Source organism: Oncorhynchus mykiss, chromosome 3 (genome assembly GCF_057628025.1).
Source record: "Oncorhynchus mykiss isolate SJ-2025 chromosome 3, ASM5762802v1, whole genome shotgun sequence".
Lineage (NCBI taxonomy): Eukaryota > Metazoa > Chordata > Actinopteri > Salmoniformes > Salmonidae > Oncorhynchus > Oncorhynchus mykiss.
In genome coordinates, this window is record NC_143024.1 from 31,526,997 (window position 1) to 31,551,740 (window position 24,744).

General features: G+C 45.3%; 1 protein-coding gene across 8 annotated transcripts in view; it reads left to right on the top strand.

Moving 5' to 3' along the window:
• The window catches only part of LOC110512678 (triple functional domain protein), a 138,432-nt gene that overhangs the window by 62,536 nt on the left and 51,152 nt on the right, over nt 1–24,744 (top strand). For 7 of the 8 annotated variants that reach the window (XR_016493650.1, XR_016493644.1, XM_036971423.2 and 4 more), the window contains 9 exons: nt 3,737–4,285; nt 5,359–5,481; nt 11,428–11,619; nt 12,993–13,124; nt 13,362–13,592; nt 14,979–15,101; nt 15,256–15,447; nt 18,329–18,498; nt 18,864–19,038. Coding sequence is in view for 5 of the 8 variants with exons in the window: in XM_036971423.2 (XP_036827318.2) it covers nt 3,737–4,285; nt 5,359–5,481; nt 11,428–11,619; nt 12,993–13,124; nt 13,362–13,592; nt 14,979–15,101; nt 15,256–15,447; nt 18,329–18,498; nt 18,864–19,038 (1,887 nt within the window). In the remaining 3 variants the exon portion in view is untranslated. Of the gene's footprint in view, nt 1–3,736; nt 4,286–5,358; nt 5,482–11,427; nt 11,620–12,992; nt 13,125–13,361; nt 13,593–14,978; nt 15,102–15,255; nt 15,448–18,328; nt 18,499–18,863; nt 19,039–23,509; nt 23,650–24,744 lie in introns of those variants that run through there. The other variant, XM_090228207.1, reaches the window with a different exon arrangement.

A 24,744-nucleotide genomic window follows, 5' to 3' on the forward strand; every position in this document is an offset into this window, starting at 1 on the left:
TGAACCCTCCCTCTTCCTCACAGACTGCTGTTTATATTAGTGTCTGAACCCTCCCTCTTCCTCACAGACTGCTGTTTATATTAGTGTCTGAATCCTCCCTCTTCCTCACAGACTGCTGTTTATATTAGTGTCTGAATCCTCCCTCTTCCTCACAGACTGCAGTTTATATTAGTGTCTGAACCCTCCCTCTTCCTCACAGACTACTGTTTAAATTAGTGTCTGAAATCTCCCCCCCTCTTCCTCACAGACTGCTGTTTATATTAGTGTCTGAATCCTCCCTCTTCCTCACAGACTGCTGTTTATATTAGTGTCTGAACCCCCCCTCTTCCTCACAGACTGCTGTTTATATTAGTGTCTGAACCCTCCCTCTTCCTCACAGACTGCTGTTTATATTAGTGTCTGAACCCTCCCTCTTCCTCAAAGACTGCTGTTTATATTAGTGTCTGAACCCTCCCTCTTCCTCACAGACTGCTGTTTATATTAGTGTCTGAACCCTCCCTCTTCCTCAAAGACTGCTGTTTGTATTAGTGTCTGAACCCTCCCTCTTCCTCACAGACTGCTGTTTATATTAGTGTCTGAACCCTCCCTCTTCCTCACAGACTGCTGTTTATATTAGTGTCTGAACCCTCCCTCTTCCTCACAGACTGCTGTTTATATTAGTGTCTGAACCCTCCCTCTTCCTCACAGACTGCTGTTTAAATTAGTGTCTGAACCCTCCCTCTTCCTCACAGACTGCTGTTTATATTAGTGTCTGAACCCTCCCTCTACCTCACAGACTGCTGTTTATATTAGTGTCTGAATCCTCCCCCCCTCTTCCTCACAGACTGCTGTTTATATTAGTATCTGAACCCCCCCTCTTCCTCACAGACTGTTGTTTATATTAGTGTCTGAGCCCTCCCTCTTCCTCACAGACTGCTGTTTATATTAGTGTCTGAACCCTCCCTCTTCCTCACAGACTGCTGTTTATATTAGTGTCTGAACCCCCCCTCTTCCTCACAGACTGTTGTTTATATTAGTGTCTGAACCTTCCCTCTTCCTCACAGACTGCTGTTTATATTAGTGTCTGAACCCCCCCTCTTCCTCACAGACTGCCGTTTAAATTAGTGTCTGAACCCTCCCTCTTCCTCACAGACTGCTGTTTATATTAGTGTCTGAATCCCCCCCTCCCCCCTTCCTCACAGACTGCTGTTTATATTAGTGTCTGAACCCTCCCTCTTCCTCACAGACTGCTGTTTATATTAGTGTCTGAACCCTCCCTCTTCCTCACAGACTGCTGTTTAAATTAGTGTCTGAACCCTCCCTCCCTCTTCCTCACAGACTACTGTTTATATTAGTGTCTGAACCCTCCCTCCCTCTTCCTCACAGACTGCTGTTTATATTAGTGTCTGAACCCTCCCTCTTCCTCACAGACTGCTGTTTATATTAGTGTCTGAACCCTCCCTCTTCCTCACAGACTGCTGTTTATATTAGTGTCTGAACCCCCCCTCTTCCTCACAGACTGTTGTTTATATTAGTGTCTGAACCTTCCCTCTTCCTCACAGACTGCTGTTTATATTAGTGTCTGAACCCCCCCTCTTCCTCACAGACTGCCGTTTAAATTAGTGTCTGAACCCTCCCTCTTCCTCACAGACTGCTGTTTATATTAGTGTCTGAACCCTCCCTCTTCCTCACAGACTGCTGTTTATATTAGTGTCTGAACCCTCCCTCTTCCTCACAGACTGCTGTTTATATTAGTGTCTGAACCCTCCCTCTTCCTCACAGACTGCTGTTTATATTAGTGTCTGAACCCTCCCTCTTCCTCACAGACTGCTGTTTATATTAGTGTCTGAACCCTCCCTCTTCCTCACAGACTGCTGTTTAAATTAGTGTCTGAACCCTCCCTCCCTCTTCCTCACAGACTACTGTTTATATTAGTGTCTGAACCCTCCCTCCCTCTTCCTCACAGACTGCTGTTTATATTAGTGTCTGAACCCTCCCTCTTCCTCACAGACTGCTGTTTATATTAGTGTCTGAACCCTCCCTCCCTCTTCCTCACAGACTGCTGTTTATATTAGTGTCTGAACCCTCCCTCTTCCTCACAGACTACTGTTTATATAGTGTCTGAACCCTCCCTCTTCCTCACAGACTGCTGTTTATATTAGTGTCTGAACCCTCCCTCTTCCTCACAGACTGTTGTTTATATTAGTGTCTGAATCCTCCCTCTTCCTCACAGACTGCTGTTTATATTAGTGTCTGAACCCTCCCTCTTCCTCACAGACTGCTGTTTATGTTAGTGTCTGAACCCTCCCTCTTCCTCACAGACTGCTGTTTATATTAGTGTCTGAACCCTCCCTCTTCCTCACAGACTGCTGTTTATGTTAGTGTCTGAACCCTCCCTCTTCCTCACAGACTGCTGTTTATGTTAGTGTCTGAACCCTCCCTCTTCCTCACAGACTACGGTTTATGTTAGTGTCTGAACCCTCCCTCTTCCTCACAGACTGCTGTTTATATTAGTGTCTGAACCCTCCCTCTTCCTCACAGACTGCTGTTTATATTAGTGTCTGAACCCTCCCTCCCTCTTCCTCACAGACTGCTGTTTATATTAGTGTCTGAACCCTCCCTCTTCCTCACAGACTACTGTTTATATAGTGTCTGAACCCTCCCTCTTCCTCACAGACTGCTGTTTATATTAGTGTCTGAACCCTCCCTCTTCCTCACAGACTGTTGTTTATATTAGTGTCTGAATCCTCCCTCTTCCTCACAGACTGCTGTTTATATTAGTGTCTGAACCCTCCCTCTTCCTCACAGACTGCTGTTTATGTTAGTGTCTGAACCCTCCCTCTTCCTCACAGACTGCTGTTTATATTAGTGTCTGAACCCTCCCTCTTCCTCACAGACTGCTGTTTATGTTAGTGTCTGAACCCTCCCTCTTCCTCACAGACTGCTGTTTATGTTAGTGTCTGAACCCTCCCTCTTCCTCACAGACTACGGTTTATATTAGTGTCTGAATCCTCCCCCCCTCTTCCTCACAGACTGCTGTTTATGTTAGTGTCTGAATCCCCCCCCCCCTCTTCCTCATAGACTGCTGTTTATATTAGTGTCTGAACCCTCCCTCTTCCTCACAGACTGCTGTTTATATTAGTGTCTGAACCCCCCCTCTTCCTCACAGACTGTTGTTTATATTAGTGTCTGAACCCTCCCTCTTCCTCACAGACTGCTGTTTATATTAGTGTCTGAACCCTCCCTCTTCCTCACAGACTGCTGTTTATATTAGTGTCTGAACCCTCCCTCTTCCTCACAGACTGCTGTTTATATTAGTGTCTGAACCCTCCCTCTTCCTCACAGACTGCTGTTTATATTAGTGTCTGAATCCTCCCCCCCTCTTCCTCACAGACTGCTGTTTATGTTAGTGTCTGAACCCTCCCTCTTCCTTACAGACTACTGTTTATATTAGTGTCTGAACCCTCCCTCTTCCTCACAGACTGCTGTTTATATTAGTTTCTGAATCCTCCCCCCCTCTACCTCACAGACTGCTGTTTATGTTAGTGTCTGAACCCTCCCTCTTCCTCACAGACTGCTGTTTATATTAGTGTCTGAACCCTCCCTCTTCCTCACAGACTGCTGTTTATATTAGTGTCTGAATCCTCCCCCCTTTTTCCTCACAGACTGCTGTTTATATGAGTGTCTGAATCCTCCCCCCCCTTTTCCTCACAGACTGCTGTTTATATTAGTGTCTAAACTCTCCCTCTTCCTCCAGACGGTCATGGTGTCTCTCGAGGGCCTGACCAAGGTGGTGGACCCCTCCCAGCTGACGTCAGACTTCGAGGGCAGCCTGGAGTACGACCACGACGAGTGGATCGATGTGCGCGTGGCCTTCGAGGATTTCGCCGGCGATGCCGCCCGGGCTTTGGCACGGCTGGAGGAGCTGCAGGAGACCCTGGCGCAGCGTGACCTTCCGCGCGACCTGGAGGGGGCACGGCGCCTTATGGAGGACCACGCCTCGCTCAAGAAGAGGGCCACCAAGGCCTCGGTGGAGGAGTTGGACACCCAGGGACGCAGGCTGCTCCAGAGACTTCAGCAGGGTAGTGTCACCCCTGGAGGCTACACTAACCGCGGCGGCGGGGGAACGGATGCTAGCGATGGGCTCACAGACCACCCAGATGCCCACAACTTGGTGCCCAAAGTGAGTGCTCTGCTCGACAAGTTGCATGGCACACGCCAGCACCTGCAGCAGCTGTGGCACATGCGCAAGCTGAAACTGGACCAGTGCTTCCAGCTGCGGCTGTTTGAGCAGGATGCAGAGAAGGTATGTTATGAACTAACTACACACTACTTTCACTTTTGTGTTAATAGAACAAGGCTTGTTTATATTCAAAGGAATCCCATTTTAGTCCATATCTCTCTTCCTAGCATTCATAACTAGAAAGAAAGCATCCCAAGCTCACCAGTGAAGTCTGGATTTGCACTGAGAATATTACTTCATAGCAAACAGAATGGGATAGGTATCTGCAGGAGTAATGATGCTTGTTTGCAGTATACTGTAATGGCCCATAGCCTGTCAGTGTGCATAGACCCAGCTACAGTTATATGGATGTCATGCAGCTATCAGCCAGATGGTGATGTGATGCCTCCCTGCTGTGGAAACAAACATGTTTGTCAGTTAGTCAGAGCAAAGCTTTAATTACATCTCCCCACCACTACCTCCTCTTCCTCCTCCTCTTCCTACACCACCACCTCATCATCTTTCTCCTCCTCTTCCTACACCACCACCACCTCCTCTTCCTCCTCCTCTTCCTACACCACCACCTCATCCTCTTTCTCCTCCTCTTCCTCCTCCTCTTCCTACACCACCACCTCATCCTCTTTCTCCTCCTCTTCCTACACCACCACCTCATCCTATTTCTCCTCCTCTTCCTACACCACCACCTCATTCTCTTTCTCCTCCTCTTCCTCCCCAGGCATGTCATCATTGTCCCCGGTTATTGAAGCATGTCTCAGAGGTCAAGTTGAAATGGTAGCTGTCATGCTGAGGTTTCTTGTCATGCTGGCTAAAGGTCCCTCCAGGGTGATACGAACCTCGACCAGCTGTCTGGCGTTCCCAGTGGCAACATCACGAGTCTAGGCAGTATGACAACATGACACTAGGGTCAGGCTGACACACAGTTCAATACAGTGGACTGGAGTCATTCCATCTGCCTTCCTGAGAGTCCAAACATCCATGTCATCAGCCTTTAGGCCAGCCCCACCCCCGTCTCTCTCTCACCCCTCCAGAGCTGTAAGATACAGTACCTGCTAATAGAGACCTTCTTCTGTGTGCTTGTGCCTGCCTGTGTGCGTGTTTTTGTGCCCATGGCTGTGTGTGTGTTGCGCCGTCCACAGATGTTTGACTGGATCATGCACAACAAGGGCCTGTTCCTGACCAGCTACACAGAGATAGGAGGGAACCACCAGCATGCCGGGGAGCTGCAGACCCAGCACAACCACTTTGCCATGAACTGTATGGTAAGAATACACTCTTCTACATTATTGATTGAATCAGTGGTGTAACCCAATGACCATAAACTATTGTACCCCTCAGCTTTGTGTTAAAATACATTGAAGCTTATTGATAGTCATCTATAGCGTATTTATAGTCAACTATACCTTATTTATAGTCATCTATAGCTTAATTATAGTCACCCCCCCTAAAAGAGCCACATAATGATGGGTTAAACTTAACAGTCCTCCCAGTACCTACCACATGCAGTGTGAGGTTGAGACAAGCCGTCCATCTCCTGCCTGGTGTGTTTGTGTGTTTGTGTCTGTCTGTCTGTCTGTCTGTCTGTCTGTCTGTCTGTCTGTCTGTCTGTCTGTCTGTCTGTACATGTGTGTGTTTGTGTCTGTGTATGTGCGTGGGTGTGTGAGTGTGTGTGCTAACTGTCCTGACCCTCCCTGGCTGCCTGCAGGGTTAAAGGCCCTAGCTGTGTTCTGTAGGGAAAGATGATAAATCACTTGGTCTCTCTGCCCTCTCTCCCTCTCTCTCTCCACTCGTCCTTGCCCTCTCCTGTGCCTTGCCCTGGCTGTCAGTAGTCAGTACAGGGCCCTAGTTCCAGACCCCATCTACTCTCTGTTGCTCATGGGGCCAACCAGGGAAAAATGAGGGCATGAATTGAAGCCCTAACTTTTTGTTTTACTGTATTTTTGGGATCCTCTAGATTTTCTTGAGCAGATGTTCTAGGGGCCTGAACATAAATACAAATAATTTCTAGACTACAAATTGACCGCAAGAAGCCCAAACAGATATCATTTTTGACTAAAACATAAAAATGTCAAACCTTGCTAACATATGTATATGATCACATCTCTCTATTATGCGTGGAAACTCTTGGGAACAGATTTCCCAAATTACAGTCACTTGGAACAAATTTCCTGGTGTATTTACAGTTTTTTATGTTTAGCAATGAATTTAGCCCTCAAGGTGCCAGTTGGGGAACCTATCTCTAGATTGTATGGTGGTCTAATACTGTAAAGTACACCTACACTAAGTACACCTACACTAAGTACACTTACACTAAGTACACTTACACTGTATGACATTGTTTCCTTGGACATATTCCTCTATACCAGGAGTTCCCGACCTTTTTCACTCGCACCCCCTGTGAGCTCACCACATCTATTTCTATGCTGGAGGGAATTTTGCAATTTTAAAGCAATTTTTCTTGCAATTCTATACATTTTGCCATGTCTAATGTGTATTCATGTGATATTTGAGTGACAAAAAAATTACAACAATATCTATGGGTTGAAAAAAAACAAATTCTAAAAACGTTGTCATGGGCTAGTTGATCTGGACATTTCTGGCGAGTTGTAAATATCTCTAAGGTATACACTGACTGACAAGAGGAGCTGATGATGCACTACCCAATTTCCAAATGGCACCTTTTGCATTCTACTATTACAACTTTCAAGTGTAATTTTAAATCCGGACTGAGTTCGTATTTGTATTTTGTATAAATTTTTTCTGCTGACCCCTCGCCCAACAGTTTGGGAAGCACTTCTCTATACAATTAAATGTTATCCTCTTATCATTTAGTATGATCTTGCTTGTAGAGGTTTTTCGAGTTATTTTGTGCTGAGCCAGCCTAGCTTGTTTTGAGAAGCGGACAGACAGACAGGCCCCATTGAGGCAGGGGGATCACCAGACCTAGACCCAGCCCTGGTCACAGTCACACAGGCATTATTGTGCATGACTTAGCCATCAGTGTGCAGTGTCAACAATAGGCAGGGGGACTCTGGAACAGAGGGACTGACGCCTCCTTTTCCCCAGGATGCCATGCTTCCTGTTGACTAGAAAGACTATGTGACTGCCTGGTTCATATTTGGGAGGTAGAGCTAGTTGCTGATGATGATACTGTGAGGGTAAAATATGTGCGTGTGTTTGAAAGGTAGGATTATCACAATGTCTGGGGCTGGGGCTGATAATGATCATCTATGATTATGTCATTTGTAACATGCAAATGAAAGGTATGGAGATGTGATGGTAATCTGCCCCCTATGGTGTTGTTGTAATATTACACTCAATGGTTCCACTTTGGGGAGGAACGTGCCCTTGACTATTGACAGAAATTCAAAACCAGTTCAATAGAAAAGCAGATGGCCATCCGATAGCGGCACAATGGAAGCCTGTTTGAAACACATAATGGAAACGGTAATGCTAGAATGGACATGTGATGTCATTGTGGCCTAGTCTCCTAGTGTCTCCTCTCTGTGTGAATATTAGAACAAGGTAAATATGAAATAAAAATAGACTTTCTGTCATGTTCCTTATTTTGGAGAACACTAGCCAGTAACCCCAGGTGCTTCCTGTTCAAGACATTCTCCCCTCTCACCCTCTCAGAGTCTATGAGCCTAGGTGTGCGTCCCAAATGACACCCTATTCCCTACATAGTGCACCACTTTTGGTCAAAAGGTCAAAAGTACTGCACTATATAGGGAATAGGGTGCCATTTGGGACTCAGACTTGGGTTATTGGCATATGCCAAGTCCTCCATTACTGTGTCAGTCTCATTGATTAGTTCTTCCTGTTCCATCCTGATCCTATCTCCTATCTGTAATGTTGTCTGTTCGTTCACAATGGGGAAAAATGGAAACACTATCATTATCATGTTGACGTGTCGGAACAGTCCCTTTGGCGTAGACAAATAACTCTTGATTGCATTTGTTTTGAATTCCCCAAGTCTGGGATGTGGAGATGGAAAGCGGCCACACTTCATATCTTTGCCATGCAAAAATGGGCTTTGTGACAGCAGTATAAGTGGCAGTATTTTCCTCTGTGGAGTGGACCCTCCCTGCTCAGTATGTGTGATGCTTGAGAGACAGAGGAAGGTTCTGTGGTATGCTCCTGTGTGGGTAAGCCTTGGTGGTGTATGTAATGTGATCACTCAATGGATACTGTGCAGAGGCCTGGCCCAGTGTTTACTTTCCCTTTAACCCGGGTCCTCCAGGAGTTTTACATTAGGCCTGGCCCAGTGTTTACTTTCCCTTTAACCCGGGTCCTCCAGGAGTTTTACATTAGGCCTGGCCCAGTGTTTACTTTCCCTTTAACCCGGGTCCTCCAGGAGTTTTACATTAGGCCTGGCCCAGTGTTTACTTTCCCTTTAACCCGGGTCCTCCAGGAGTTTTACATTAGGCCTGGCCCAGTGTTTACTTTCCCTTTAACCCGGGTCCTCCAGGAGTTTTACATTAGGCCTGGCCCAGTGTTTACTTTCCCTTTAACCCGGGTCCTCCAGGAGTTTTACATTAGGCCTGCCCTCTGTCTAGCTCCCCCTGGCTAAGATACCATGCTGCTTGTCGTTTTACATTAGGCCTGCCCTCTGTCTAGCTCCCCCTGGCTAAGATACCATGCTGCTTGTCGTTTTACATTAGGCCTGCCCTCTGCCTAGCTCCCCTGGCTAAGATACCATGCTGCTTGTCGTTTTACATTAGGCCTGCCCTCTGTCTAGCTCCCCTGGCTAAGATACCATGCTGCTTGTCGTTTTACATTAGGCCTGCCCTCTGTCTAGCTCCCCTGGCTAAGATACCATGCTGTCTGTCGTTTTACATTAGGCCTGCCCTCTGTCTAGCTCCCCTGGCTAAGATACCATGCTGTCTGTCGTTTTACATTAGGCCTGCCCTCTGTCTAGCTCCCCTGGCTAAGATACCATGCTGCTTGTCGTTTACATCCAGGAACGAAGCCATGTAGTGGAGAGAGACTGTTATTTAGCCTTACATTTGAATGCTTCACAGATGTCATCGGAGTCAGAGGCGTTTGTCGTTTTTCAGGAGGGCAGATGTCTTTATCTAGCCCAGCCCTGTGTGTGTCCGTTCTGTCTGTCCGTATGTCTGTCTGTTTGTCCGCGTGTGGTGTTCTCAACTCTCATCAGTTTAAAAAGTGTTTGCAGACAGACAGATATGTTGAACATTGGTCCATTGATGTTCCCCTGCTATGGACTAGTATAATGAGGATTCACCCACCTCTTTTTCAGAGCACACTGCGGTTTTGTGTGATTCATTACAGCCTCTCATTTAGATAAAAGGGGTAATTGAATGCTAACAGTCCTGCATGTAAAATTGAATAATTAATTTGTGTTTGCTGATCTATGTCTTATCTTGTCACAACAGCTTTTAAAGGGACATGGTGTTGTTTTGGTGTTGTTTTGGTTTTAGTGTGCGAGTAGTAGGATGACACTGACAGTGTCAGGGAGGGTATCGATCCCTAACCGACAGATGCTAATTACCCAGCATGCCGTAGATCTCTACAGCAGGCAGCGAGAGCTCATCAACTGCGTGTGTGTGTCTACAGCTGGCAGCAAGAGCCCGTCTCCCATAAACACCTCATTAAACCATTGGGATAACGTTGTAGCTCTGACCACATGAAAGAGGAGGCCTACTAAAAGGGCTTCTCAAACAGGGGAAGCTTGGCCATTGTTGAGCTGTACTAGAGCCAATAGGACTGGAAAGTAATGACCACTGTTTTAGTACAGCACAGCCTGTGTGTGACTGTACCATACACTTGATCCCACTATTCACTTTTCTTTGGACTGGAAGTTGTACTACTACAATCAAACCCATCCAAAGTGTTATGTTTTGAGCAGCAGGCAGGCAGTGACGGGTGTGGCCTTAAGCCCTGTGATATGGGTGACAAAGGAGAGGGAGAAACTCATGACCCGTGACTGAACCTCTTTCTGTCTGGGTGGATCTCCTGCTATGCCCTCCCTTTTCCGCACCTTCCATCCCCTTCTCTGTCCCCACCCAGCCACACACAGTGCTGTGGGCGTCCGTCGGGGCTGGCTGGGGCTGGCTGAGTGGAAGCATGTGGACATGTGGTCAGACTAGAGGGACTTCCTCCTCTCCCACGGGTGTAGCCCCTCTGCTCTACTCGGCTCGCTACGCTTCACAGGATAACTAACATCAGCTGCCTGCTGCACACTCACCGTCACCTCCTTAATCTTTTGACTGGCTGCGTTTGTTGGTTCAGCAGTTGGGTGACCATTTTGAAATGTTGTAATGTAATTTACCATGAATCTCAATTGGGGGAAATTCTTCACTGAAAATGCTCAATATTCTTTTATTATGACTTCACTGATATTCTCACTTCTGGACACATTTTTGGCTAGGCCATTCTATGTATTTTCTCAACAGAATGCAGCTTTGTTTGGTTTCACAATACAGGCACTTAGCACTATGATAGTAGTCCCCTTATTGTCTGTTTCCAGTTGGCAGTTTACCTCCCCTCTGTTCACTGTAACGTAAGAGAGTAGAGGTAGAGGCCAAAGCTAGCTGGTGTTTTCGTTTGGACTGGAGGGGTTCTGTTCTCTTCTCAGTGAGTAATAGTCTCTCTGGGTGTTTGTTTTTGATTTGGACTTGGTTGTGTGTGTGTGTGTGTGTGTGTGTGTGTGTGTGTGTGTGTGTGTGTACAGTAGGTTGTGTTGTGTGTGTTCTGTGTTAACTTCTCACCAGCCTCCCAAGCCCTTACTATTGATGTAGGCCCTCATGTGGCCGGGTCTGTAGCCATGGCCCACCCTGTGCTGATCTATGTCTTTCTATGTCTGTCTCCCTCCATTTAGGTCTGCCGGTCTGTCTGTGTTTCTGTCTCCTTCTCTCCCTGTCTCTGTCTGTCTTTATGCTTGTCTGTCTCCGCCCCTCTAAGTCTCCCTCCCTCCTCCCTTCCTGCCTGTCTGTGAATCCCTCCCTGTCGCCCTCCCTTTCTGTCTGTCTGTTACCCTGTTTGTCTGTCTCCCTCCCTCTCAGTCTCCTTCCCGCTCTATCTCTGTCTATGTAACTATTGGTAACACTTTACTACCCTCTCCTCACAGAATGTCTGTCATGTCCCCTCCCTCTCCTTACAGAATATCTATGTAACTATTAACCTTGTCATGACTTCTCCACTCTTACAGAATATCTAATATGTCTCCTCCACTCTCCTTCCAGAATGTCTATGTAAATATCAACCGCATCATGTCTGTGGGGAACCGGCTGTTGGAGTCTGGTCACTACGCGTCGCAGCAGATCCAGCAGATCTCAGGTCAGTTGGAGCAGGAGTGGAAGGCCTTCGCTGCTGCCTTGGACGAACGCTCCACCCTACTGGAGATGTCTGCTGCCTTCCACCTGAAGGTGGACCAGGTGAGGAGGAAGCACACACACACACACACACAACAACAACAACACTCGCACACACACATTGTGATTTTCCAGATTGAACAGAAAAGGACCAAAACACTCTACTACCTGTTCCAGCGCTGTGCTCCTACAGAGACCCACACTCTTGTTATTTTCCTCTCTCTGCCTCATTTTACTCCCCCTCCTCTCTCTGTCTTTTCTTCCTGTCTGTCTGTCTGTCTTTCTCCTCCTCCCTCTCTCCGTAACCTCTCTGCCTTCTTCTCTCTTCACCTCTATTGTAGTGCATGAGATCAGGTTGAAACCAGATGTCCAGAGTAGCAGGGTGGGCGGTATTGTTATAGACTACAGGTTTGTGTACCCTACTATCCCCAAGGATTTGAAGCTACTCCATGGATTGAATATTACCCTGCTTTGGTAGAGGCCCATGTTATATATGGACTTAGTTGTTGTCATAAGTTTTCCAACAAACTGATTCAAGTGGAGGTGTCATCTCTACTGTTTGGTTGTTTGCGGTTGGCATGTGAAGCTAAGTTTCAGTGCTGTGTGTGTCTGTGTTTGTTTACCATGGTTCTAGTGAAGCTGTGGTAAACTGAAACCTCTCTGTCAGTCTGGAGACAAAAGGGGGATGATTGAGGAGAAACACAAAGAGAGAGAGACGCACTGAAAAAATGAAATGAGATGATGCCTTTGTCTTTTATCTCCGCTCTCTTCATCCCTCCATTTGTAGAATAATCACTTGTTTTGTATCATTATTCTCCTGAAGTGCCTCTAGTTTCTGTTGTACTTTCCTCTCCTCCTCTCCCTGGCCAGCTCCCACAGGAACAGATGAAAATAGGTCCTATCTCTTAATGGCATTGTAGTACGCTGCTGGGATGATGCAGAGCTAATAATAATGTTAGCTAGGGCTGCCTGCAAGGCAATGTGTTGCTTTCATCCCCTGCCATGAATGTGTAATTTACTGATTTACTAAACAGACAGAAAGGGAGGCAGACAGACAGAGACAGAGAGGGAGGGTTAGAATGACAGAGACAGACACGAGGACAAGTATAAGTCTTTTTCATTGCCTGTTTTTGATATGTACACGTTTGAGTATTTTAGAACAAGAGTGTTTTTGTGTGCACTAGTCACCGTGGTTGGATGATTGCACATACAAATGCTGTGGTACATTTAGGTAGTCATGACGTTATTTAACCCTTCTAAAATAGAAAAGTGTTCAAGTAGTGGAACTAATGTGCCGTTTAGAATTAACATAATATACCTTTAACCTGCTATTGGTTTTGATCTCTTTAATTTCTGTACCACACACCACCATGCACACACCCCCTTCTGATTATCATTATAATGTGTGATCATGTGTGTGTGTGTGTGTCCTCCAGTACATGGGTAACGTGGAGCCGTGGTGTAAGGCGTGTGGAGAAGGAGACCTGCCCTCTGAGCTACAGGACTTGGAGGACACCATCCACCATCACACAGGACTCTATGAGCACATCACCACTGCCTACTCTGAGGTACTATGGGGCCTGCAGTCACTACATATTCTGGTGCCCAGTGCTCATGTACTGAAGAGATTAGTCAGTGATAAGCACTTTCTGTGTCGTCGTGCTTTAAAGTAAAATAAATAGCATCTGCAACATGCACTAAAGAAATCCTGTTTAATTCAGATTCATTTGTGTTTTCAAAGTTCATTGTCAACCTTTTCCCCACCTCACCTGGGATCTCTCCTATCTTCTCCTTTCCTCTCCCAGGTGAGCCAAGACGGGAAGTCCCTATTGGACAAGCTGCAGCGGCCCCTGACCCCGGGTAGTGCTGATTCGCTTACGGCCTCGGCCAACTACTCCAAGGCGGTGCACCACGTACTGGACATCATCCACGAGGTGCTACACCACCAGAGACAACTGGAAAACATCTGGCAACACCGCAAGGTCCGGCTGCACCAGCGCCTGCAGCTCTGTGTCTTCCAACAGGACGTCCAGCAGGTACACACGCTTCGGAAGACGCAGGCACACACACACACTCACACCTCACACACACAGTGACACAAACATACACTCAAACACAAACAAACACACAGAATACATAATACACAGATACTTTACCATCATTGTCAGAGATCACTATACTTATTGTACAGTGTTTTATTAATCTAAAACCTGATTTTCATGCATGTTCAATACCAAAGAGAACCGTGTTGTAATTTTGCAGAGTACATTTAGCTGTCTCCACTTTCTTCAAAGCATTTTCAGTGGCTCCTGGGCTTTCTGAGTGAAAACTTATCTGTGTGAGTTGCTGACAGACCCTTGTGATTAGGACTGAGCTGGTTTCTACTTCTCTGTGCCCTGTGGACATGCTCGTTATTCTCTGTATCTCTCTCTCTGTATCTCTCGCTCTCTCTCCTGCTCTCTCTCTCTTTCTCTCTCTCCTGATACGTACTAGTTGCCATGGTAATCCAATGTACTGCCATGTAATGTGTTGCGTGTTCCATATGTCCCATAGAATGATGCGCTCTAAGAGGAGAGACCTTGAAAAACCTGAATCAAAATCCTGTTTATTCTTCTATTCAGCAATAATAGTGAGATGAGGCAACTGGCCACCCATCTGTTCAATAAATAATAAGGCCGTTATTAACTGAGATATATTATCACAGTCCATAGAAAGGCTGACACGTTGGTCTGTAGTGGATTATGGATTTCTTCATCCATGTTTCCTTATTAAAAGTGCCAGGTTGTGTCCCAAATGACACCCTATTCCGTATATAGTGCACTACATTTGACCAAAACGTATGGACTAGGAATGGGGGACCGTTTGAGATGCAGGCCCAGACTTGGCACAGTGATGCAGAGCAGAGGGTAGAGGGTGGGTCTGAACTGGGAAGGCATTATGTTATGGCAGTAGCCTTAGACAGAACAGTGCTGTCTATAGAGCTGTCCCAGACACAGTTTAAGTCCCAAAGCTCCCCCTTGTGGCGCAGCACATCATATCAGCTCATACAGTACATATCAATAACATCCCTGTTCATAGGCTAGTAGTCACTACACCTGGGTTCAACTAGTATCTGTTTTCTTGCAAATGTTTCAAGCATTTAATTGAGCCTGCATGGAGTGCTGGGTTTGTACTTTTGGGACTAGCCTATTTAATTGATTCCAATCTAGCCCGGCAGGCTCAATCAAACGCTCAACATATCTGATTCCAAGTAGCGACTATCCAAAGGCCTATCACTGTGCAGAGATGTTGTCATCGAGCATGTGCTACATCACTCTAGTGTCCTAATAACAGCCTTTATTAGACACGGCTCTGGCAAACCCTCTCTGTACCGGTGTATTTCAGTCTCTCACTCTCTCGCCCCTGTGGGTGTGTGTGTGCAGGTGCTGGACTGGATAGAGAACCATGGTGAAGCCTTCCTCAGTAAGCATACCGGAGTGGGGAAGTCCCTACACAGAGCTCGGGCCTTGCAGAAGAGACACGAGGACTTTGAGGAGGTGGCCCAGGTGAGCTGGGACACACACACACACACACACACAGAGAAAAATAGTATTATATTTTGTGAACTTACTCATTTATATGTTATTAGCCGATATGTTCATATAATTACCTGTAATGTGGCAGTCCGCATAATGTCTCTTCTAATGTCCCCCTGTCCAGAACACCTATACTAACGCTGACAAGCTGCTGGAGGCAGCAGAGCAGCTGGCCCAGACAGGAGAATGTGATCCAGAGGAGATCTACCAGGCAGCCCATCAGCTAGAGGACCGCATCCAGGACTTTGTACGTCGCGTGGAGCAACGTAAGGTCCTCCTGGACATGTCTGTGGCCTTCCATACTCACGTTAAAGAGGTACGAGTCTGGGTTACATTATAGGCTTATACAGTAGATCTGTACCTGTTGAAAAACAGTACTAATGAAAGTTATTGTTGTATTTGATCTACAGTATGTCTCTAGTCAGGGCTATGGCTCAGAGTCTACTAAATTGCATGAATCTGAGTGTGAAACGACTTTAAACCCTTTTAACTATTAAAGAAAGTTGTTTGTATTGAGACCTGCCAGCTAGCTGTTGTAATATTGATACCCCTCTAGAGGTGGTAATGACATCTGGTGTAGATGTTCTCATGGTAGGGCTGTGAGAGGGTTCTCCACTGCTCACCCTGAGGAAAGTTTAAGTTCAACCTTTAAAGGAGTTCAACCTCCCCCTCTCCCCAGCCCAGCTAGTGTTGTGAAAGAGATGACAGCCAGCCAAGGTAATAAGAGGTTTGATACAGGAGTTTAGTGGCATGAAGAATTTATTACATCAGTACTGCCACATAACACACCACCCACACACTGAAGAGTAGAAGTGTGAGTGTGTGTGCGTGTGTGCGTGCATTATGTTGTATTTATACAATGGCTGGGTCTAATCCTGAATGCTGTTAAAACCGCATTCCAGCCTGTGTCTATTCCATAAATTAGCACCGGCTAAATCTATGACGTTAAAATGCATATTTACTCTGTTCCATCTGCATGCGCAATCCACTGTCTCATCAGCCCAGCCGAGCAATTTATAAAAAGCATCTAGACATTATCTCACATTTCTTTTAGACAAGCATTTAGTTTTCAACAGAGGAGATTTGTATAAATCTTTCTGTTTTCCTCTCCAACATTTGCAACATTGTTTCAATATTCAAATTCGATCTCCAGCTCTCACATAGTAATGAATGGGTAGGGAGTTGAGAGTCAGGATGAGACAGACAGGCAGGGAGCTTTTTCAGCCAGTCGAAATCAAGAATCAGCATACATTTTATGGATATATACAAAGAAATATCAATAGAAACCAGGTCAAACGAAATGAAGTGCTGCTAGTTTGCTGTCTTTCTAGCTTCAGTTTGAAGAGATTGTGTTAGTTGTGTTGTTGGCTAGCTCCTCAGAACAACAGTGTCCTGACGAGAGAGCACATTTTCTATGCCAGGTGAAATTGCGCATCATTAGCTCATTGTTATGGATGCCTCCAAATACATGTCACTAGAAAACAGCTTAAACAAATGCAAATCCAGCTACTTTGTTGTCATTCTGGCTGCACTGTTTGATGTGACTATAAATTAGCCGTTATTGGCTAGCTAGCAAGCAAAGGATAAGAATGTTTTCAGCCAGTATGGCAATGGAACGTTTAGAACAAACAACTGGGTCGCGTCCATGGATACAGAACAAAAAGACTTAATGACTAGGTCGCGTCTCTGCCATCCGAACTGATAGAACAAACGACCAGCCAGCTTGGGTAGCAACCCTAGATTTGTGTCGGGACTATATCTTGTGGAAGGATGAAATAGTATGAATAAATTCATCAAAATAACATTTTTAATTAAAATATGTAAATCATTATTTGAATATGTTGGTAACCCGTAATATAAAAGTGATAATGCCCCCGAAGCCGGTGTTTGGAGGATATATTGGCACGGTTTGCCGGCACTCTAACAACACCCCTGCCAATATATCCTCCAAACACCAGCTTCTCTGTCATCATCATCACAATGATGTGTGTGTGTGTGCTGTGACAGTGGATGGGCTGCCCAAAGTGACACTGACACATAGGCGTATTGTCCTGAGCGTAACACACATCTATAACAGCCTAAACACAGTGCCTCCCTCCCCCTCTACTCTCTTCCACTAGACTAGAGCCTCTAGCTATTGCCACAATTTAAGAAGCTGTTCTGTTTCTGGAAATACCTTCTATTCAAAGCTGTAATTTGTCATGCCTTTATATGTGGTGAAGATTACGTGTGTGTTGTGTTTGAAAGGTTTCACTTGTAAGAAGGCAGACCTTTGGAATGAGTGTTTCTTCCCATTGTTCAATGTTGTGGCTGAGAGAGAGGTGGCAGTTTTACCTATAGAGGCGGTGCTTCACTGTAGTCTCCTAAAAACAACATGAAGCTTTCATGAGAACGTTAACTTGCAGTCTGTGTTGTTTCAATCAATGTCATTTGTTTAGGCATTAATGAACAGCATTAACCTTTCTGTTAAGGTTCTGTGCCAGTGCGCTGTACTTTACTCTGTGTGCTGACATTGATATCATCTTTACAGTGCATGACTCACACAGTGGTTGGTGGTGGCCTGATATTCATATGAATTCATCATTTCTTTTATGTCTCCATATGGTGTAATAATACCCATCTGTTGTATAGAGGTGGTTGGATTAGGCCCGGTTCCAACTTTCCTCCTCTGTTTTTAGCCTGTGTTGTGTTTGCCTGTCTTTGTGTGTTAATATGGAAAAATAGAGCTGTATGAACTGGAACATAACACATTTTGGGTCTCAAATGGCATCCTATTCCCTACATAGCACACTTTGAATTTTGAAAAGGGCCCTACGGGAGCTGGTCAAAAGTAATGCACTATATAAGGAATAGAGTGCCATTTGGGATGCATGGAAAAAAAGCAGTGGGTAGTAGTTGGGCAGGGAGGGTCCTACCTGCTGGTGCGGGTGCTTTAGTTTGGCCCACCCTGCCAATATAACCAGATGGTTAATCCTGCCACAATGACTCAATGCAGCTCCCTCCTTCACTCCTCTTTCTCTCCCTCTCTCCTCTGCTTTGTCCTTCTTTACCTGGCTCTCTGTGTGATAGCAGTCAGCTCCTTTACCTTTCTAGTGTGTTTGTAGCGTAACAAGTTGCTCTCGTGTGATTGGCCGGCAGACCTCTTACTGTATTTCTGATTGGCCGCCTGTGCTGTCTGTCACTGTGTGCCCATGCAGCTGTGGACGTGGTTGGAGGAGCTGCAGAAGGAGATGCTGGACGATGTGTATGCTGAGTCTGTGGAGGCGGTGCAAGACCTGATCAAACGCTTTGGCCAGCAGCAAAAGACTACGCTGCAGGCCACTGTCAACGTCATCAAGGAGGGAGAGGACCTCATCCAGCAGCTCAGGTAGCTCACAGCGCACTCATCCTCCATCCTAAATCAATCCCTTCTAGGCCCTACCCGCCATAGAAATATGCTACCCCCTCTACTTTTGTAGATCTGAGCTAATTTACCAAGTAATAAAGGTGGTTTTGTGTTATATATGGAACTGTTCATCATTTTAGAGCAGTATTCCTGTCCCCGTAGGTTGTATTTACCCTACCGTTAAGAGAGGTGCATTTGAAGCCTCTAAGATAATGCCATCTAACACATAATTAAACTCTGCTAGCTGTTCCACCACCTACAGTGTTACATGTAATTCATGACATTGAAACGAGTGTATTTAATGTATTTGTTGACCTATCTAACCTCTGACTCTGGCCTCCACACAGGGACTCTGCTATCTCCAGTAACAAGACTCCCCACAACAGCTCCATGGCCCACATCCAGAGTGTCCTACAGCAGCTGGACGAGGCCCAGGCTCAGATGGAAGACCTGTTTCAGGAGAGGAAGATCAAACTGGAACTTTTCCTGCAGCTACGCATCTTCGAGAGGGACGCCATCGACGTGAGTGGCCCCCATGTCCATAAAGTTCAGATCGATCAATCTATCAATCAACCAATCTATCATGTCCTCTATTGCCCATACAGTATGCCGAAAAGTATTTGATCCCCTGCTGATTTTGTACGTTTGCCCACTGACAAAGAACTGATCAGTCTATAATTTGAACAGTGAGAGACAGAATAACAACAACAAAAAATCCAGAGAAACGCATGTCAAAAATGTTATAAATTGATTTGCATTTTAATGAGGGAAATAAGTATTTGACCCCCTCTGCAAAACATGACTTAGTACTTGGTGGAAAAACCCTTTTCGGCAATCACAGAGGTCAGACGTTTCTTGTAGTTGGCCACCAGGTTTGCACACATCTCAGGAGGGATTTTGTCCCATTCTTCTTTGCAGATCTTCTCCAAGTCATTAAGGTTTTGAGGCTGACATTTGGCAACTCGAACATTCAGCTCCCTCCACAGATTTTCTACGAGATTAAGGTCTGGAGACTGGCTAGGCCACTCCAGGACCTTAATGTGCTTCTTCTTGAGCCACTCCTTTGTTGCCTTGGCCGTGTGTTTTGGGTCATTGTCATGCTGGAATACCTATCCACGACCCATTTTCAATGCCCTGGATGAGGGAAGGAGGTTCTCACCCAAGATTTGATGGTACCTGGCCCCGTCCATCATCCCTTTGATGCGGTGAAGTTGTCCTGTCCCCTTAGCAGAAAAACACCCCCAAAGCATAATGTTTCCACCTCCATGTTTGACGGTGGGGATGGTATTCTTGGGGTCATAGGCAGCATTCCTCCTCCTCCAAACACGGCGAGTTGAGTTGATGCCAAAGAGCTCCATTTTGGTGTCATCTGACCACAACACTTTCTCCCAGTTGTCCTCTGAATCAATTGAGATGTTCATTGGCAAACTTCAGACGGGCATGTATATGTGCTTTCTTGAGCAGGGGGACCTTGCGGGCACTGCAGGCCCAAGGCCGAGGGAGATTGACAGTTCTTTTGTTTTTCTTCCATTTGCGAATAATCGCACCAACTGTTGTCACCTTGTGACATCCTTGGAGAGCTCTTTGGTCTTGGCCATGGTGGAGAGTTTGGAATCTGATTGATTGATTGCTTCTGTGGACAGGTGTCTTTCATACAGGTAACAAACTGAGATTAGGAGCACTCCCTTTAAGAGTGTGCACTTAATCTCAGCTCATTACCTGTATAAAATACACCTGGGAGCCAGAAATCTTTCTGATTGAGAGGGGGTCAAATACTTATTTCCCTCATTAAAATGCGAATCAATTTATAACATTTTTAACATGAGTTTTTCTGGATTTTTTTGTTGTTATTCTGTATCTCACTGTTCAAATACACCTACCATTAAAAGTATAGACTGATCATTTCTTTGTCAGTGGGCAAACGTACAAAATCAGCAGGGGATCAAATACTTTTTTCCCTCACTGTATCTGACCGGTGTCTTTTCCAGAGATTGAATGTTTCACAGTTAGTGTTTCTGTAGTAGTTTTATCTGATAGTGTAAGGTCTTCAGTCCCTGCTGAGAGACTCCAACGAGTATTTCTGCTTCTGCTGTTATTCTAATCTCTTTCTTTCCTGTTACACCATCAAAGGACTGAAGCAGTACAGTAGTTGATTAATGATATTGATTCACATCCCAGAAATACCTAGGTATTTGGTTGGATGACAAGTTGCCTTTTAAAGTTCATGTGGATAATCTTGTGACAAAGCTTAAATTGAAATTGGGTTTTTATTTTCGTAATAAGACTTGCTTCCCGCTTATGGCTAGAAAGAAGCTTGTTCAGGCCACTTTTCTCTCTGTAATTGATTATGGGGCGGCAGGGTAGCCTAGTGGTTAGAGAGTTGGACTAGTAACCGAAAGGTTGCAAGTTCAAATCCCCGAGCTGACAAGGTACAAATCTGTCGTTCTACCCCTGAACAGGCAGTTAACCCACTGTTCCTAGGCCATCATTGTTCTTAACTGTTCATTGTTCTTAACTGACTTGCCTAGTAAAATAAAAAAAAATGATGACTTGTTGTATATGCATGCAACCTCCTCCACATTACAGAGACCGGACTCTGTTTATCATGCAACATCCTCCGTCTTACAGAGACTGGACTCTGTTTATCATGCAACCTCCTCCGTCTTACAGAGACCGGACTCTGTTTATCATGCAGCCTCCTCCGTCTTACAGAGACTGGACTCTGTTTATCATGCAACCTCCTCCGTCTTACAGAGACTGGACTCTGTTTATCATGCAACCTCCTCCGTCTTACAGAGACCGGACTGTTTATCATGCAACCTCCTCCGTCTTACAGAAACTGGACTCTGTTTATCATGCAACCTCCTCCACATTACAGAGACTGGACTCTGTTTATCATGCAACCTCCTCCGTCTTACAGAGACCGGACTCTGTTTATCATGCAACCTCCTCCGTCTTACAGAGACCGGACTCTGTTTATCATGCAACCTCCTCCGTCTTACAGAAACTGGACTCTGTTTATCATGCAACCTCCTCCACATTACAGAGACTGGACTCTGTTTATCATGCAACATCCTCCGTCTTACAGAGACCGGACTCTGTTTATCATGCAACCTCCTCCGTCTTACAGAGACCGGACTCTGTTTATCATGCAACCTCCTCCGTCTTACAGAGACTGGACTCTGTTTATCATGCAACCTCCTCCGTCTTACAGAGACTGGACTCTGTTTATCATGCAACCTCCTCCATCTTACAGAGACTGGACTATGTTAATCATGCAACCACCTCCGTCTTACAGAGACCGGACTCTGTTTATCATGCAACCTCCTCCGTCTTACAGAGACCGGACTCTGTTTTATCATGCATCCTTGCGCTTTATTACAAATACCAAGTCACTCCCCCACCATTGCACATTGTACCAAATGGTGGGTTGGACCTGACTTTGTATGCGCAGAAAGATACATTTGTATGTGTTCATCTACAAAGCCCTTTTGGGTCAACTCCCTCTTTACCTCTGTAGTCTCCAACACCACCAGCAGTTACCATACCTGGTCTGCTGGGTGGTTGCAACTTAAAGTCCCCAGGACATTCACAGTATTAGGCAAGACTGCCTTCTCTTCTTGTGCAATAGACACATGGACTAATCTACAATCCATGCTTCATCTAGATATGTTAGTGCCACTGAATGAATGTAAAATATTGATGGTAGACTTTGTGACAGAGGAGTGTAAATGCTTCTCTTAGGCTGGATCATGTTGTTGCATTGTGTTGTTGTATGTTTTCATTCTGTAATGTATTGATTGTTGCTGCCTTCTTGGCCAGGTCTCCCTTGAAAAGGAGACTGGGTCTCAATGGGCTTTTCCTGGTTAAATAAAGGTTAAATAAAATAAAATATTAAGTAAATAAATTAAGCATTAGCTACAGCAGCCTTTGACATTATTAAGCCTGGACCACTGATATTCATGGAGTAATCATTCCCCTTTCTGGAAAGTTATTATACCGAGGTAATGACTCATTTAAGGCTGTGTGTGTGTGTGTGTGTGTGTGTGTGTGTGTGTGTGTGTGTGTGTGTGTGTGTGTGTGTGTGTGTGTGTGTGTGTGTGTGTGTGACTAGTGTGACTGCTGCACTACTATTGTGACATAACACCTCAGTGTGAGATGGGCTGCATGTGCAGACAGGCAAGGGGCAGTGTGTGCCAAGCACGGTTCGATATTTCATTCACTGACTGTAGGTTTCCACTTGGGAGAGACATGTGAGATATCTTTATGATAAAATGAATAGGAATGCAATGTTATGTGATTTGTTGTAATGTCAAACTGCACTGTAGTCTACTTACTGTGCCGAAAACGAAACGTCCTCCTCCTCTATCCAATGACCCTGTTATTTCAACACAACACCAACACTTCAGGTATGTGCGTGCCTTGTTTCCCCTCACACACACACACACACACACACATACCTGAATTGTTGGTGTTGTGTTGCAATAACAGGGTCATTGGACAGAGGAGGAGGACGTTTTTAGTTTTCGGCACATTCTATTCATTTTATCATAAAGATGTCTCACATGTCTCTCCCAAGTGGAAACCTACAGTCAGTGAATGAATTATCGAACCGTGTTTGGAACACACTGCCCCTTCCCTGTCTGCACATGCAGCACATCTCACACTGAGGTGTAATGTCACAATAGTAGTGCAGCAGTCACACTAGTCTGTGTGGTAAGAGACCACAGCCAGACTGGTACAGTATCTTCACCTCAGAGGTGCAGCACAGTAAAGCCTTCACATTAGCTGTGATCTGTGGGAGGGACGGAGCGGTATGTCAGTCAGTCAGTCAATATGACACAGGAGAGAGGGAGGGAGAGGTTGTTTTCCCTCTACTCCTCCTCTTCACACCCCCGGGACGCTGTTCCTTCTTGGCTCCCACTGAGGGGTTCGGCAGCAACATGCTGGTTCAGGTTCAGGTTTGAGGTGAGGCAGAGGCATGGCACGCAGTGTCCCAGTCAGTCCCAGAGCAGGATTCCTGTCCTCACGGAGCCAGTCTCCTCTCCATGAGCCAGGAGGAGGGAAAGATGGTGTGTGTACTTAGACCCAGAGAGGGGTTTCTACTCTTCTTTGTGAGAGCAGCCCGGCCCGGTAAGTGGCTCCTGGCGCCTGGGAAGGAGGGAATGTTAGAGAAGAGGAGAGTGGCAGGTGAAGAAAAGATGTTAGAAGGACTAAAGGCTTGTGATATTTATGCCTGGGATCTTTGCCTCGCTGTCATTCAGCCTTCTGTTATGTGCTTATGAGTTAAGTGAATATGACTCCTACAGAACAGTCAGCAAGACATTTTCAAGAGCGATTAGTGAGTTTGGGATTTTTGGAGTTGTAGCACTCTAGACTGGATCGTAATATTTTGAGAAGGGTTTTTGATAGGGCTAGGGAACTCAAGATACAATATTATCACGATACTTATTATCGCGATACTTAGATGCCGATACGATATGTATTGCGATTCTCACGATTCTATATGTATTGCAATTCAATACTGTGATTTTAGATCAAATCATTGTTCTGAACATATTTCTCACCATATGTCTGCTGTAGTGAGACAAGAGAGAGACATGAGAAAACAAGTGTTGATCAGTCATGGAAATAAAGGAGCTGAAAACAAATTGGCTTCCAATTTAAAAAAAATAAGATGGAGAACAAGGTTTGGAGGAAAATACTGGAGATTTGGTGCAGGTACAGCCAACTAGGACAAAAATGATATTGTCAAAACGACACGATACAATATATTGTCAAAAATAATACACCGATATATAACTCTATCGAATTTCCCCATCACTAGTTTTTGAGCAGAATTGAGGAGAAATAATGTTGGAAGCATAGATGTCTTTTGATGTTGTATGTACATGTGTTTATATGGTTGTTAGTGGAAGCTTGCTGAATACTTTGTGTCCACAGAGCAAATATTACCTGTACATTACAATGCTGACATGACCTTTTGTTAGACTTCTTTCTCAAATCTTAAAGCGGTGTTTTACTGGAGTTTCATCAGACCTTTGTTGGCTGTTTGCCTTGTGCAAAGAATGGGCCGTTCTCAACCTCAGAAGTGCTGTATAATGAATGGTGTTTGTACCTGTCTGTGGTAGCAGCCATGACTCTCTTATATTGTACAAGCAAAAGAAGAACTGTTCTGTTATTGACTGAGGCGGTGTAGATCTCAGTATTACAGCTTCTTGGATTATG